The 17,986-nt window shown below is 43.6% G+C and overlaps 1 protein-coding gene across 4 annotated transcripts in view; it reads left to right on the forward strand.

Annotated features, from left to right (window-relative positions):
• The first annotated feature begins 3,865 nt into the window (after positions 1–3,865).
• ARPIN (actin related protein 2/3 complex inhibitor) overlaps positions 3,866–17,986 on the forward strand; it is a 132,730-nt gene continuing 118,609 nt past the window's right edge. Inside the window, exon 1 of one of the 4 annotated variants that reach the window (XM_085644412.1) lies at positions 3,866–4,014. In XM_085644412.1, coding sequence (XP_085500538.1) covers positions 3,923–4,014 — 92 coding nt within the window. In that variant the 5' untranslated portion in view covers positions 3,866–3,922. Of the gene's footprint in view, positions 4,023–17,986 lie in introns of all 4 variants that reach the window. The other 3 variants (XM_085644413.1, XM_085644411.1, XM_085644414.1) reach the window with 3 other exon arrangements.

Below are 17,986 nucleotides of genomic sequence, written 5' to 3' on the forward strand. Positions count from 1 at the left end.
CTACTCAAGACCTGGCTGTCCGACCAGTAGCACCCCCCTCCCCAGCGCCTTGAGACCCTCGCAGGTATGTAGTGCGCTCTACAAGTGATTGATTGATTGATTAAAATGCCACATATAAGTATACTGAAAACTTGGCAGCTACGTTTAACCGAAGTTTCCTGTTTATAGGAATTCATATATTGTTTCCCACTGTTTTGAAAGGGCTCAGTACTTAGGTGACCACAACGTGTCAGAAATCAAAGCATATTTTCTTTGAATATGGGCATATCTAGTATAATATACTGTCCAACTGTTTCTAGGACCTCGTTTTACACCTTTGTGATAGTGCAATTTGCAGTTATTTGCACTACCATGTGTTTACAGCGGAATACCTCTGGGTTTTGCACTGGCACTTCCCGGCACTATTTTTTTACCTTATTGCAATAGCAACCAATTATGCCTGAGACTGAGTGACTGTATAATCTCCCAGTTGCACTTACTATGCTATAAAATTAGATTTTTAGGCGAGTGCGAGGTCATGAATGAACAGATCAATGAGATCATCTTCTGAGCAGCTGCAGTTCCTGCCTGCAGTCAAGCAGTCTGTCTCTGGTTAGTGCCCAAGGTCGGATTGGAAAGCAGGGCAGTCGGGCATTGGCTGATGGGCTGGTGCCTAATGGTGACACATGGGCCTCAGCTTCATTCCTGCCCTCCCAGGCCATCGCACTACAGGTTATGGTGTGCGGGTCGAAGGTATTAAGTGTGAAACTCTGCCTTAATGGTGGCCAAGTGTCGCTCTATTTGATGGGTCATTCATACTCGGCCCCCCAGTAGGGAACGTGAAGCAGTGTCCTGTCCCTGATCGCTCACCTAACAGGCCATCACATTCAGGCAATGGTGGGTGGGGGCGGGTGGAAGCATGCAGGAGCCTCACCGGGAGCAGGATTTTTGGATATGGGCCATCCACACCTCAGGTCTCACTGGAGCAGCAATGGCTGTGTACTTTTTCTTGACCCCTCCCCTGCAAAACCATCACCCTTAGGCTATGGAGGGCTTTGGAGGGAGTGAACTAAGAGAAGCCTTCCTGGAGGGTGTATGTGTACTTGCATAGGCCTCACTGTGAGGTAACCTTTATTAGGCTTTTATTAAATTACAGAGGAGATGGCGTTGTGGCCAAAGATGCCTACTTTGGCAGTCAGAAACAAAGTTCCAGTCCCAGCGTTAGCTCAACATTCTGTGAATATGGCAAATCACTTAATCTCCCAACGCCTAAAGTAAAAATAAATTTGATGTTGTGTAGTTTAACTGTTGCTCATGTAAATCACTCCAATGCCCTATCGCTGAGTTCACCTTATGTAAAACTATTTTTTTTAAAAGCAATTAGAAAATAAAACAGTAATTTATTTATATTATAAGATTCTGCAAGGGCCAGAGAATGATAACTAGAGAGCACATTATATAAAAATGTCCATATTCATTTTTAACATGAAGATGGCTTTTCTATTTTTTTTAGTTTAACTATTAGTCATGGTTGAGTAAAGAAGCTTTACAACATATTTTAAAGGGTTTTCAACTTATGTGGGCTGTTTACATACTGATCAAAAGAAAAAAATAGAGGCTTTTGCATTCTTTTTCATTTTCGCATTGGCCAGGATATTAAAATACAGGTCATGTCGGTAAAAAAACAACCAACCTAGCCAGATCAAGCATTGTGGCCCTTGGGCCATTTTATTTAACTTTGCCCACCTGGCCAAAATGCAGTGCTTCTAGTTTTAACCAATCTTGCCAATTTTATAGGCTTAAAAATGCTTAGGTTACTAAACATTTCCCTAAAAATGAGTCCAATGAGGTTAATCAAATAGTGTTTTCTGAAAGGGGACGACCCACGAATGTAGGCCACTTTTTGGACTGCCCGGATTTAACTGCAATCCCAATCCGACCCGGTTAGTGCCCTTCCATTTCTGGTGCTTTGCGTCAGTTTTAAAATCTTTTAGGGCCTCATTTATGAAAAGTGACGCATCACTGCGTGAAAACAGTGATGCGCCACTTTTCACTGCGCCCTCCCTGCGACTCCAGTGATGCGTCATATTTACAGTATGACGCATCATGTCGCAAGGAGTCACAGATACGTCAGTATTTCTGACGTATCTGTAGGCGCAAAAGTGACGCATCGCTGGAGTGTGTCACAAAAGTGACGCAACTCCAGCAATGTGTCCTTTCACATGGGGCAAGCCCCATGTGAAAGGGCCTGCGTCAGTCTTACGCCTGCTGTGAGGCAGGCGCAAGAAATTGACGCATTTGCACACTAGAAGTGGCGCAGTGAAATCTCGTAGATTTCACTGCGTCACTTCTACGACCCATTCTTGCGTCAAAACGCCCCCCTTGCATACATTATACCTGGCGCAGGTATAATGTGGCGCAGGGGTTTACAAAGTGACGCATCTACCTAGATGCGTCACTTTGTAAATATGGCGCAACATGGCGCATGTTTTATGCCACTGGTGCGTCACAAAAAGTGACGCACCGGCGGCGCAAAAGTGACGCAGGGGCTCATAAATGAGCCCCTTAGAGTTTCTTGTTGCTCAAATGGGTGTTTTTTCAGATATTTATATGTTTCCATCATCTTCAATGCTTGGTTTTGCCCGCAAGAAAGTGTCACTCATAGTCGTTGAAATGTCACTCATAATTGATCTGAAACCTTGGCAGCTATGTTAATGGTTTGGGTAAATCGGTAAATGCAAGAATGCATTAGTGGGTGCCCGAGTGGCTTTTCCGGAGGCCGATGGACATCCATTACCTCCCTTCTCTCACTGGGCCGGCCCATTAATGTACGCATATTGAGCGGGGACAGGGGGCCTGGGCAAATGTGACCTCACTTGTTTTCAGCTGCGGTTCACCAGTGTTAACTAATCCGTGCATTTAAAAAAAAAAAAAAAATCTAAGTAAAGAAAACATGCCTCTGTCAGAGACCCCCACCTCCATTCTTTTGATAATACTTCGCCGAAGCAGGGTTTTGCGAAAATGCAATATGTAAATATGGGCCACTTTTTTTTTTAAGCGTGCCCGGGCCGATTTTAAATCCCAATCCAACCATGAGTTCAGCCTCTCGTCCTATTGTGCATTAAGACCATAGCTATTTAAAACAGCAAGTTCTCACAGAGCACACTCACTGGCAGTGCGCTCGCATCTAAAATACAACTTCACCTTGAGCGTCCCTCGCACAGAACTGTCGCTGCGTCTCATAGGCGACAACACAGGAACTGGCACATGTATCTCTCCCAGTGACGTTATCAGGTAGTGTTTTATCCTGTTGTGGCAAAGAAATACAGTTCTGGCGTTTAAATCAAAGTCTCATAGAACCGGGCGGTTTCCAAATTCAACAAGAATATTCTATTTTAGTGCATAGTGTTTGTCAGCTAATGACGTCACGTGCAATCAAAATAAAAGACAGACCAAAGAGACATTTTTCCGCCCCATGTCTTAACGTCACCCAGCAGCCATCTTGGAAAAAGGCGATCTGATTGAAAACAATCAGAAGCAATCCATTTACTATAAAGGACAGCTACTGCACGATAGTACACATGGAGTTAAACAGTAACTTTATGCCGAACTAAATGTCTTGTTATCTTCTACGGTCTAATTTAAAATAACACGCCAATATGTGTTTATGTACTCAGACGCAACTTTTACTATATATGTCTTTATGAAGCAGAGCAGAACAGGGACTTTATAAGGCCTTAATTAAAGATTATGTTGTAAAACGGCATGCTAAAGAGTTAACTGTGCAATGCGACCCTTTATCGGCATTTGAACATGGCCGCTTCCTTTTCTGAAACCGCCATATTGTCTTGCAAAGTTTTGCGCTTTTTTCTTTTCCTTTACTTCCCATTTCACATTTTCAGTACGTATAGTATTAACCACACAAACAACCTACGCTCAAGCCATGAGTCGGATATACCAGGACAGCGCCCTTCAGAACAAACCGGTGAATAACGACAGACTTCCAGCTCAATGGAATCCCTCCACCGACCAACGGTACGGTGGTTAGTAATCCAGCTTGACTAGTTTTCCGTATTTATAATTGAGGGCCGCGGTTTATGTTGTGGGATGGTGCCCTCTGCGGGTTGGAATGATAACAATCAAAATAAAAGAAGCGGCAGCCTTCACAATAAATATCTGCCGGCGTGTGCCCGTCTTATTCCTTGGGCGTGAATCTTTTCGAGCATCTTGGAGCACAGTATTGTTTGTATTCTTATCCACTTTTGTCTGTGTTGGTGTTCTAGTACTGCCAGAAGCTTGCGTTTCCACCTTTCTCTGGAAAAAAATCACCTGCAATTTGTACATTTTGCTGTTCAGGAACAGCGAAGAGCTGGCAGATGAAAAACAATTCAAGTAAAATTATAAAAATTAATTTGCTAAATGACCATCGTCAATCTGTTTGGTTTTATTTTGTAACGATTTTTAGACAGTTCTCCAACACTTTTGGCCGATTTCTTTACGTGTTTGGTATTTTAGATTATTTTTTCCAGAAGATAAAAAAAAAAAAAACTTGATTTCACGGGTTTCCCCAATATTTCCAGTGGCCTCGATCTAAAATTGCAGGCCAGCCGTTAAAATACCGGCTAGATGGCAGTGGCGCTGGAACAGTTTTCAGGGTGTGGGTGCTGTGGTCAATGTTATAACAAGGGGTTGTGAAAATCATCCATGTGCTTGTAAAGAATATTCGGTACACCGTAGGTTAAGTAGAAGTAATGAGTTATTCAATTCGCCAACACAGGCTCCAGGAAAGGCTGGAGCGCAAACGACGTCAACATCAACGCAGTTTAGTGATCAACTGTGAACTGTCAAACCAACAGTTCCCAGCTGATGACCTCACAGCAGGAACGGTGTCCGCGCAGGGACATCAGGGAAGCAATAACATTTACGGTCTCCACGCAGGGACACAACTACAGAGGTCATAACACATCCGCCTTCTTATGGACAGAGGAGAGATGGGTGGAGGAGGATGAGAGAAAGAGAGATAAAAAGGAAGAAAGGTTTACACATATAATGTGATACTATCTACTCACAAATGTAATCTTTGAATTTTATCGGTGGTCCTTGATCTGGGTTCTAATCCCATCCTCGTCGCCATTTTGTAGTAATGCTCCAAAGAAGGTTTAATAAGTAAAGTAGTTTATTGGAGTAAGCAGGTACATCCTTCCTTGACAGGTTCCCTCTGTAACTGAATGCCTACCACAACGATCTAGAACATTGATGGGCATCTAGCAACAGTAACTATAGCAATGTACATGTGAATACCAACATACCACACTAACTGCCTACCTGCCTTGCTTCTACCTATAGGTTCGGTAGTGTCATGCGCTGGTGTGGTGGGCAACATACGTCTGACTCTTCCTGTGGCGACCTGAATGGGTGGTGTGTCCACGGGCTCAGATGTGGGTTGCGAGACATGGCTGTCTGTTGTTGTTTGCGGTGTAGGAAACTCATAGTCAGACTCATAGTCAGATGCACAGGGTTGAGCAGTGTCACTCTTATACACTACAGATGCGTCCCTTGCCAACTCGGTGTGGTGGTTACGGGGTTCTTCCTGGGGTGTCTGTAAGCAGAGAGGTTGGAGAAGTGCCACACTGTACCGTCACTCAAGAGTGCGGATTTGCAGTACACCTCACGTACAGATAGGGGAGGTGTGTATTTGTCCTGACCCTTCCCAATGTGGCCACTTCTTTTAACCTTAACGATGTCTCCTGCCTTGAGTTCTACTGGTTTACACCCGTGCCTGTTGTCATATATCTCTTTGCCTCTGGCTTGAGCATGCCTTAGCCTTTCTCTAACTTGTTGTGTTGACCAGTATACTCTCTTTGCAGCCTTGACCTGACCCAACCCACATTGTCCTTTGATAGAGGAGTCCTTCCCCGCATAAGTTCAAAAGGGCTGTGTCCTGTTGTTTTGCACGATGTGATTCTGTAGGCCCACACTGTCTTGAGTGTCTCTTGTTTCCAGTTGAGGTTGTTGCTGTTTGCCAGCTGGATTATTCCTTTTACAACCCAGTTGAATCTTTCTACAGCTCAGTTTCCAGCCGGGTGGTAGACTGATGTCGTCTTTTGTTCAATCTTGTTCTTTAAAATGTAATTTTTGAAAATCTCAGACATTAATTGAGCTCCATTGCCACTTATGATTTGTTTGGGGAGCCCCTCCCGAGTAAAGATGTCATCCATGAACTTGACTATGTTTAAAGCATCCGGTTTGTTGATAAATTTGACTTCAGGTCACTTGGTAAAGTGATCAATCATAACTATTATGTACCACTTTTCTTGGTCATCATATACAGGGCCCATTATGTCCACACCAATTCTCTCCCATGGCATGCCTGGGCTGGGAATGGGGTGCAGAGGTGGTCTGAATGTCACCTGTGTTTTATCTGAGTCCATGCAGAGAGTGCACTCCCTGACCGTTCTCTCTATGTCTAAACTTATGCCTGGCCACCAGTACATGTTTTTAACTCTGCGTTTTGTCTTGGCAATGACTAAATGTCCTTCGTGACATAGCTTGAGTAGTTTACTTCTGATACTAAGTGGTGGCACAAATCTTCCGCTTCTCAAAAGAAATCCATTCTCCTGTGACAATTCATTTCTCACTTCCCAGAAGGGTCTAAGTTGTTCCGCTTGTTTGCTTTTGCTGATCCATCCCTGAGTCATCATACGTATCACTTGGACGATGATACTGTCCTTGTCTTGTTCTAAGAGCCATTCCTCTTTTGAAATCCCGCTGGATTGTTCAAGTACATTACTACAGAGGTCATAACAGTGCTATACAAAGTGTAGCGAGTAAGCCACGTCCATTCAGCAGAAAAATGATTGAAAAGTAGCCCAGTGATACATTTTGAAGCACATTGCATAAATGTATGACTAAAGCATGGCGTGCTACCTTGCTGCCTTTCACAGTGCGCACATTTTCCATTGAAATGGCCACTTGATATGACCATTCAGTCATGCATATGTACTGTAAACCTATTTGCCGCACAACTGATGAGTGTGGAAATCGAACTAATGTGCGTATTTATCATTTGTTCTTAACACATGTAAAATGTCTAGGTATGTTTTGGTAATATTTTTTTACGCTTCAGAATTACCCCTGTCACCTCTACTTCCAGCGCCCCATGCTCGATGTCAATCCTTCCAGTAGCCTATAAACTAATAGAAGGTTGTTTAATATCACCTGCATTCTTTTGATGCACAGCACATTGGCCTCTGTTTGCTGTAAAATATAGGAATAATGTAGATGGCATTAACATTATTCTCATGTTTTGTTTGCTGCCTTAAGCTTGTTTCAAAGAGGACAATACCAGTTTTTAACATTTCTCATCATTGTATATCTGTTTGGCATTACAATACAGACCAGGTCGGTAAAATACTGGTAAGGTGGCAACCCTTCCTACACCTGATAATGGTCTTTGTTCAGTTTATTGAATTTAGCCTAAAACTTTAATTCCCAGACCTAATTACCTTTAGGTCTTGTGATTTTTGCAATTCAGACTGATATGATGATAATCATAACATCCTATTAACATTTTGAAAAGTTAAGAATGGCGGATGCTTGTGGAAGGAATAACTATATTGACAACGAGCAAAGCAATGCAGATTAAGTAATAATCTTGTTCAACATTGTTAGACATTGGGTTTCTGGTTGGCAGAGGTATGCACCCTGTCCAAGCAGGAACCACAATCCTACTCCTGGTAAGTCACAAACACATCCTAAATTTAACATGTGCTCACCCCCGGTAGCTTGGCTCAGAGCAGCAGGCTTAATTTAAGAGGTAATGCGTAAAGTATTTGTGCAACACCTCAAACAGTAACAGAGTGAAAACACCACAAAAAGTCTCCATACCAGGTTAGGAAAATAGAGCGCAATTTAATAAATAAAACAATACCAAAACAACAAAAGTCCAGTAAGTAGAACTTGAGATATGTATTTATAGAGAATAAACTGTGAAAAGCGCTTAGAAGCAATAAGCGCTTATGTGGGATATCTGGTTGCGCTGGACCAAGACAAAGTCAAGAGTTTAGGCTGACTGCGATGGAGCGCGGGCCGAATACATGGACCCAGTGAGCCCTGCTGAACTAAATTACCTTAATCCTGGTAGCGTTGACAAAGATGCAGGTGCAGCCCAGTGATGCGTCGATGTTCACCACGCAGTGGGGCGATGCGTTGATTTTCTCCACGCAACAGCAGCAATGTGCCAGTTCCGAGGGTGATGCGGCTGTTCTGAAGGCGATGCGCCGGGTTTCTCCACGCAGTAGAGGTGATGCATTGATCTTCTCCACGCAGTAACGACGATGCGTTGGTTCCAAAGGCGATGTGCTGGTTCCGATGCGATGCACTAATCCTGTTCCCGCACACCAGCTATTTGTCGATTCTGCGCTTGCAGTAGAGGATGCGTCTTTTCCGCTGGAGCAAAACACCTTAGGCCCACTTCCAAGGGTCCAGGACTGGGGTTGCGTCATTTGGCAGGGCAGACTCACAGATGGCAGAGTCAGGTACGGCAGCAAGATGATTGGAAATCTGTTATGTCCCTGAGACTTCAGATCAGGAGGCAAGTTAGCTAGCCCTTGGAGACACTCTGGGTTCTGGGTTGGAGAGATGCAGCTCTGGTCCTTCTTACTCCCAGGCAAGAGAGCAGAAGTCCAGCAGAGTAGCAGTCCAGCAGAGTAGCAGCACAGCAGTTCTTCATGGCAAAGTATCCACAGGTTCAGAAGTGTACTGAAGTGGTTGAATCTGAGATCCAGTACTTATACCCAGTTGAGCCTTTGACGTAGGGGAGACTACAAAGAGATTCCTTTGAAGTGCACAAAGTCCTTGCCCTGGCTCCAGACTCATTCATGTCCTGGCTTCAGACTCACTACAGGGATGTATGCAGCCCTTTGTGTGGGGACAGGACACAGCCTATTCAGGTGTAAGTGTGAGGCAATGTTCAGCTCCTCCCTTCCATCCAGCCCAGGATGACCCATCAGGATGTGGATGGCCCATCAAGTCAAACCAAAGATTCCTTTGTGTGTGGCTGCCTAGAGTGCCCAGCTGTCACCCACCCCAGAAGTGTATTGGAGGCAGGCTGCAGGCACACAGGGCTAAGAGCAAAAAATCCTATCTTTCTAAAAGTAGCATTAAAAAAATTGTGTGTTTATAAATTCAACTTTATCATTAAAGAGGATTTATCATTACAATAACCTCCTTCCAGTTGGGAATTCCAGCCTTTTAGATGTAACAAGAAAACCTCAATGTTAACCCATGAGAGTGGTAGGTCTCAGAGTAGTAAAAAAACCAATTTGGGAGTTTTTCACTACCAGGACATGTAAAACCTAAAAGTACATGTCCTACATTTTGATTGCACCCAGGTCTGCAAACATGGAACCTGATTAACAAAAGTGAATATACATGTGTATATTTACGCACTTATATATGTACTACACTTCTCAATTATATCATTGAACATGTCATGCATGATGCAGTATGCAAAGTAATAAGCAGAGCATGATAGGGGTGCAAGGTATCGTTAGTTTGCAGAACTATAATTGCAGAACTTCACTGGTGTTTTTATAATCATAACTACACTTTAACTGTGTTTTTTTCCAGTGAATTCAGAGTTTTTTTAAAAACATACATTATGGCCTTATAAGTAAGTAAATCTTTATTTGCATGATTACTTAAAGCCATTGCACAATAAAAACAGCCGTGTTAAAATCTCTTCAAATTCATAGAACCATAATTTAACTCTAAATGAAGCCATAATATATATATATATATATATATATATATATTCACTGAAAAAACCATAGGTTTCAGGGGTGTTATAGTTAGCTGGACTTTTCACTTGTACAAAACCATTGAAATTCCCCCGTTATAGTTAGTTCAGCTAATTATAACTCGCGCGCCCGCAATGCACTGCTGATGACGTCACATATTACATCACTCATGACATGGTCAGTGACATCACTCATGACATCACTGATGACATCTCAAATGACATCACTGATTCCTAATTCCTAACTATAACGTGCCTGAAACCTATCCACCCATAGAGTCCTGCACACATGCTGTCTTCAACACATACAAAGAGTGAGTCATTCATTCATGCACCTATGCACTACGTAATACCCCCACCGAACCATGCAGACACTCAGACTGATACTCATAAAACCAACTAATAACCTATATAAACACCCATGTAGCTACTCACCAACCCATGCAGCCACTTATACACAAAGTGAGAGACTGATACAGATATTTACATATTTAAACATTACTCACTAAGCCATGTATTCACTATGAAACACTTAATCAGTCAGTTACACAATCAATTGTTCAAAAACAAATCATCCATTTAGACACTTATATACCCATTTATTCTTCCATCGACCTTGAGATATACATATATAAAACATATTTAATTTTCAGAAACACACACATTCACTGGATGATGTCATCAGTGATGTCATCAGTGATGTCATTTGAGATGTCATCAGTGATGTCATGAGTGATGTCACTGACCATGTCATGAGTGATGTAATATGTGACGTCATCAGCAGTGCATTGCGGGCGCGCGAGTTATAGTTAGCTGAACTAACTATAACGGGGGAATTTCAATGGTTTTGTACAAGTGAAAAGTCCAGCTAACTATAACACCCCTGAAACCTATGGTTTTTTCAGTGAATTTCTGAGGTTTTTTAAATGCTAATTCCTAACTATAACGTGCCTGAAACCTATGGTTTTTTCTGTGAATTTCAAAGGTTTTTTAAATGCTAATTTCTAACTATGCCTACAGAGATAGGACATGTGAAGAAAGAAGAAAAAATGCACAGAAAGAAACAAAAGAAGTGCAGAAAGAAGCAACAGAAGTCCTCAAATACGAAGATAAGTGCAGGAAGAAGGATAACGTGCAGAAAGAACAAAAAGAAGAGCAGAAAGAAGCCTTGTTGCAAAATCATCCTCTACCCTCAACTTTTTCAGACGGATACTGGTGGTAACTGAGTCTGACTAACCAGTCCTAGAGCCAGTGCTATGTTAAAAGACACTTAGAATACAGTGAAAACACCTACATACACTAGGGAACATTATGCGTTGGGGTCCCCCTGTGATTAGCATGACCTCCTCTGTAAGCCCCTAGTGTATAATAGGGCATGGGGATTAAAACTACCTCTTAAAACAGGCCACAGGGCGTTTTTGCACACGTTAACTCAGGCCTCGTCCCCTCCCTTCACCACTGTGTAAACACGCCCTGTGTCCATTTTTAGTTGGGAGATTAAGTTCATTTGAATCCTGAGGGTCCCTAGGGTCCAACTAGCCCACTAGGTACCTCCAGTAAGTGCCACAGAGCTGCGTTGCAGAGAGGTGTAAAAAGTGGCACGGCCTGGACCACCTCTCTGCACTGCAGCTCAGTGGCGCTTACTGGAAGCACTTGGTGGGCTAGTTAGCCCCCAGGGGCCCTCAGTATTGAAGGGAAATTATATCCCCAATTTAAAACGTGCCATAGTGCGTGTTTGCACACGTCACCTCAGGCCCCGTCCCCTCCCTTCACCACTGTGTAAACGCGCCCTGTGGCTGTTCTAAGTTGAGAGATTAAGTCCCCCTGAATCCTAAGGGTCCCTAGGGTCAAACTAGACCACTAGGTACCTCCAGTAAGCGCCACAGAGCTGCGTTGCAGAGAGGTGTAAAAAGGGGCTTGGCCTCAGAACACCTGGCTGCAGCGCAGCTCCCTGGCGCATACTGGAGATGCCTGTTGGGGGCGCGTTTGCAGAGTGCTGCACGGAGGGGGCATGGCCTCCGGCACGATGCCAATCTTTTATTTATTTTAGTTTTTTAAGAAGGGGGGCTGTTTGGTTCCCCTTCTTATTCTAATTTATTGGCCCTGATGACCCCATCCCCCAGGGCCAGTCTCCTAATTATATTTTTTTGACCCCAATCCCCAGGGCCGGCCACTGTTTTTTATTATTTTAAAAAAATATATATTTATAGACACACCTAGGACATGCTGGACAAACCGTACGTACCTATCACCATGACGATTTGCGTGATATTCATTAAAAGGCGACTATGCATGCAATGAATCCACGTGGAATGTATTTACACCACTAGTGAAGCTCTGACATGTCTGATGCCCTACCGTGCCTAATCCTGGTAGACACCCTTGTCGTTTATTTATACAAACATGGGTAGCTATTGACGGGCACATTTAATACACATGCACACCAAGCCATTCAAAGGGGATTCGACAAAAATTCGACCAAAACTATGCAAGAAACCCCCCTCACGGTTAATAAAACACACATCCACTGCCGGATGTGTAATACTTTTTATTTTACTCTCTGGAAAGGGGACGAACATCACTTGAGAGTCACAGCGTGCTCCTGACAGAGCCCAATGCTGTGTTACACCCACCATTGCCTGCCGAGTGCCACACACCCCTGTGTTGTATTCCACTAGCTAGTGCATATGCTATGACACTCTCTAGCCCATGTGCACTGTAACACCACCCCGTGAATATGTCATGCCACACTTGTCTTCGCACGGGTTATATTGCCCCATCTAACGTGCCTTTCTCGATGCCTATGTTATAACGCACAGTGCTATGCCATACATATTACAATCTGGGATCCATATCTTTGTCACAGTGCATATGCAACGTTACACTCCCCAGCACATATTTTATATTACAACTTTAGAGACTAGTTAGGTTACACAACACTGCCCTGTGCATATTAAACTCCAAGGCGCATATCGCATAGCACGCGCTAGTGCCTGTGCTATCTCGCGCTCTCCCATGAATCTGTCATTGCGCACAATGTATTGCATATTATATTTCACGCCCGGTTCATCTTATATCACACTTTTTGGTGCATAGTTTATACCATACACTATATCTAGTTTTCATTTTCAATCGTGCTCTCAGGACTATGTTCTATATAACACTGTGTTCACCTACCCTTTTCACGGGCATTACATTTTGCGATAGGGGGTGGAGGGTCAGGGGGTGTTTCTGCCAAGTGAGCCCGGAGTCACAGTCACAAACGTCCTCTTCTTCCTGAATAAAAGTGAGATTATGCTGCATACTTGTTCATATTTTAAGTAGTTCGCACAGACACAATGTTTTAAAAACAATAAAGTTCCTAATACCTGCCTTCTCTGAACAGTTAGCTTGCTGCCCCATCCCCTTCCTCCCTATCCTCTGTTGTGTGAATCCATGGACTAGCCTCCTCCCTCCTGCCATGCATGGTCTGATGTGCTGCCACTGCCCTCAATTTAGTATGATGTACCAGTCCACTCCTCCTGCCCTCCATTGCCCAATTCTATGCCCCATCATTGACCTCCTGCTTAAACTCTGTGCTTAGCTTGCTGCCCCTATTCTCCTTCCCCCTGCCCTCCGATGTCTTTGTGCATGCCCCTACTCCATCCTTTTTGCCCACCATGTCCCATGGACCTGCCACTCCTATCTACTCTGAGTGTTCTGTTGAGCTGCCACTCCCCTCCCACCTGCCTAGCATTGTCAGATGACTGTAACCTGTCCCTGCCACCTCCACCCTGCCTGTCCACATGCCATGCCCCTATCCTCTTCCTCCTGTCCTACATGGTCCATTGTACTGCCACACCCTTCTGCCCTCCCTGGTCTGTTGTGCTGCAACTGCTCCTCCTGCCTGCCCCGTGTGGTCTGTTGTGAGGTCCCTTCCCCTGAACTTTCTTGTCTGTGCACAGGTCCTGACCCTTCCTTCTATCCTCCATCGTCCTTTGTGCATGTCCCTCCACCCTCCTTCTTGCCCATCATAGCCATTGTGCTGCCACTAACCCTCCCACTTGCCATGCATGGTCTTCTGTGCTGCCATGGCCCCTCCCACCTTCCCTGTGTGGTCAGTTAGCTGCCCCTGACCCCCTCCCACCTTCCCTCCATGGTCTGTGTGTATGCCATCACAGTCTCACTGTTGCTCTTCATGGTGTGTCTTGCTTCTAGTGCCCATCCTGCCTGACCTCCATGGCTATCTTGCTGCTCCTGCCCTGCCCCCTTGCCCCCAGCCCTACTCCCTCCCTCCTGGCTTGTCTGTTCCATTGTAATGCCCCTGATCCGTCCCTCCTGCCCTTTATGGTCTGTTATACTGCAGCTTTCTCTCCTGTCTGTCCATTATGGTCAGCTAGCTACCATTGCCTCTTGCCCCTCTGTTCTCTGTTGTCCATGTGCATGGTCCTGTCCCCTCCCTCTTGCTTTCTATGGATTGTTGTGCTGCACTCCCGTCCTGCATGCCCTGTGTGGTGTATTGTGCTGCTGCAAACCCTGATGCCTGCCCTGCAGGGTCAGTTTGGTGCACCTCTCCATGTCCCTCCTGTCCTCTATTATCCAAGTCCATGTCCCTATCCCATTTCCTTCCATGATCCAATGTACCATACTTGCGAACATTTTGAACTTGGTAAGAGGGAGATTTTGAAAAAAAACTGGGGTATTGATTTTCCCCTTTGAGTTACATTGAAAAAGAGGATATTGTAGACAGGAGACAGATCAAATAAAGCCCATTTGAGCTTAAAAACATTGGACGTTTCCTGGCTGAATCGGGTCTGTTGGCATGTATGGTTGTACTACCATTGCCTCTTCCTTCTGCCCACAATGGTCTATTACATTGCCACAGCCTTGAAGGAGGGTAGATTTTGTATCACAGGGGGCCCCTGGCCCGTTCTGTCCACACCTGAAGTATGAGACCCTTGTCCTTGCCCTGCCAGCTGCATTTGTAGGCCGTATTAAATTGACCAGCGGGTCCTGTGTTGCTATATAATTATCCTGAGACATCCTTACCACTCAGCCAGCATAAAACCCCTGTGTAGGCCCTTCTGTTCAATATGTAGGCCTCTTTGTTAAATTGACCATAGCTCTGCAATTTTAGTGTATAGCAGTCTGAAGGCAGGTCTGCGAGGCCTTCTGATCCAAACTAGTAGCCCCCACCCTACCCGAGTGCTCCGTGCTCGGTATCAAAGTTCAACATCCCCCTGAAGCTGTCGACATACAGTAGGCTGCATCCTGGACTGGTACTTGCTTCCTGGGCAGGTTTCCCGCGTTTAAGGAAGTGGCAACCGCAGAGCGTCAAGTTAGGAGAACTGAGGAGATTTTATACATGAATATATTGAATTCCCGTACAATACCCATTATTTTCTGCTTGCTCTATGGAACTTATGATAAGCGATTGGCCTGAGAGACTGACCTTTTCACCCAGTCCATTGTCAGCATTAAGTGGGTAAATGACGAAATGTCTGGTAAAATCTGCAGACGAAGCTTTTGGGTAGCATACGTAGGTAGATGTAGCGTGCAAAGGAGCCCACAAAATGATATAAAAAGGGAGCACCCACAGATATCGACGGACTACCTCGCCGTCTGTATGTAGGTTAACAGGCAGTGCAGGTTTTCCCCAAGAGCTGGGAGCTCTTGTCTTCCTTTGCTTAAAATGTCTTGCTCTGCTTTGCTTGAAGTATCTTATTCTATTTTACCTATATGAAATGTCATGTTATGTTTAACCATTGTTCTCTTTACTTTTGCATTTAAAAGATTTTGTATTGTAATTGCAGGAATGCTTGCTCTAAGAGTAAACGTGAGTGTTCCTAGGTAACATTTTCCTTGGTGTAACTTGTTTCTCATGATGCATTTATAGATGTGTTTTCTCTCTCTCTCTGTCAGTACATTAATTGAGATACAGAGAATATTATGACAGCTGTATGATTATCTGGATTCTGTATTTTGTACTTTATGTCTCTATTCTGCGGTTTCTTTGAAGTTGCATCTTCTCATTAAACTGCCATTGTATTCTGCCTCCAATTCCATGTCTCATATGTCTGTTTTCTTCATTTTTGGAGCAAGCGTTCCTAGGCACCCCGGCTCAAATTAAGGTGCCCCTTTTGTCCCTGACTCACTCTCCTGCTCAGTTCTGTGGTGGCTCCCGGGGATCTGGGGACCGCCCCTAGCTTCCTTGACCCGTAATAGATCTTCCCTCCAACAGCCTCTCTTGCAAGTCCTGTATTGTTGGTTTGTTGCCCCTGCCCCCCTTTCCACTGCCCTCCATAGTCTGTTGTGCTTCCACGGCCCTTCCTGCCTGCTCAGTGTGGTTAAATTGTTGCCTTTGCACCCTCCTACCTGCCTTCAATTTTCAGAGTCCGTGCCCCTGGCCTCTGCCTCTCAACAGTATCCTAATGAAAAACTAGATTGCTAACATTCTATATTTATTACAAAAGTGTGGAACGCCTGACATCATCTTGATGTAATCAAGACTGTAATACCTAGAGCATTTCCTTTAGAAATTACATATATGAGAGGGTCTTATTGGCATCAAAATTATGGTTAGTGCTCTAAAAGACTAAAATAAGGACATATTTTCTGAGTTTTCAAATAGCGACAAAGCACTTTTAAATTATTTGTTATCTTTATGTTTTTTTATCCAGTTGACCACTTGATTAAATGTTGCACTTAGGGGAGAGGATGTGGTGTTACTTCCAGAACTGCAGACTTTGCAACTGGGGAACCAGGTTGAAGTTTCTGCTTCAGCTCGACATTCTGTGATTCTGGTCAAATCACTTAATCTCCCCATGTCTACAACCAAAATGAATTTGTTCTTGTGTGATGTAACCAATGCTCATGTAAAGCACTCCAATACCTGACAAGTCTGCACTATATAACACTGCAAAAACACAAAATAATAAGTGTTTTGCACACTTCTGTCATTGGGCTATATTTGGGCTACATCTGGGTGATTTTGGGCTACATTTGGGCTCTTTTGTCTCCGGTGGCCATCTTGGGAGATTTATTTGTTATGAAGTTTCCTAATTTCCTCATGTACTGCAGTCTCCTCAGTAGGAAATGCTTTCAGTTTTTTACTTTGATTCCATCATGAAGGTATTCAGATATGTCACACATTTGCCATAAATTCTGAATGTTAGCACTCTAGTTGCTCATTAGATCACTGTAGTAAAACTACTGCACCATGGAAGTCTGCTCCTGGTATTAAAAGTGCATGTTTCAGTCTGCATGTCAGAAGTTTTTAATGAAATAGAAGAGGATTTGAGAAGTCACTCAAAATGTGCCCTCATTTTCTTTCTTCAGCATTAATCATAATTTCTATGGCAAAATGAACCTCCTCATTGTGTTCCTTTTTAAATTAAATGTTTTAAGTGTTACCAGTTTATTCCAATCAAGATGGCTTCAGGTGTGCCTTACTTTTGTCATAATGAAGACAGTAAGCGCTCTAGTTGTTTTTAAGAACATTCTGGGACATTCTGTCATTGGGCTATACTTGGGCTACATCTGGGTGATATTTGGGCTACATTTGGGCTCTTTTGTCTCTGGTGGCCATCTTGGGAGACTTATTTGTTATGAAGTTTCCTAATTTCCTCATTTACTGCAGTCTCCTCAGTAGGAAATACTTTCAGTTTTTTACTTTGATTCCATCAAGAAGGCATTCAGATGTGTCACACATTTGCCATAAATTCAGAATGTTAGCACTCTTTTTGCTCATTAGATCACTGTAGTAAAGCTACTGCTCACCAGGGAAAACTGCTGCTGGTATTGAAAGTGCATGTTTCAGTCTGCATGTCAGAATTTTTTAATGAAATAGAAGAGGATTTGAGAAGTCACTCAAAATGTGCCCTAATTTTTCTTTCTGCAGCACTAATCATACTTTTTATGGAAAAATGAACCCCCTCATTTTGTTCCTTTTTAAATTAAATGTTTTAAGAGTTACCACTTTAATCCAAGCAAGATGGCTTAAGGTGTGCCATACGTTTATCATAAGTAGGACTGTTAGCGCTCTAGTAGTTCTTTGGAACACTCTGGGAAGCTGCAGTAGAACACAAAGGAATCAACTGACAGTCTCTGCCCTTGTTGGATGTACATGTTTTACTGAGAATGTCAGACTTCATTCTCACATGACTGAGAAAGATAATGTGAATTTACAGAAAATAAGCTCTCAGTTTAGCCTATAGATCACCTTCCAAA

Source organism: Triturus cristatus, chromosome 3_1, assembly GCF_964204655.1.
Source record: "Triturus cristatus chromosome 3_1, aTriCri1.1, whole genome shotgun sequence".
NCBI lineage: Eukaryota > Metazoa > Chordata > Amphibia > Caudata > Salamandridae > Triturus > Triturus cristatus.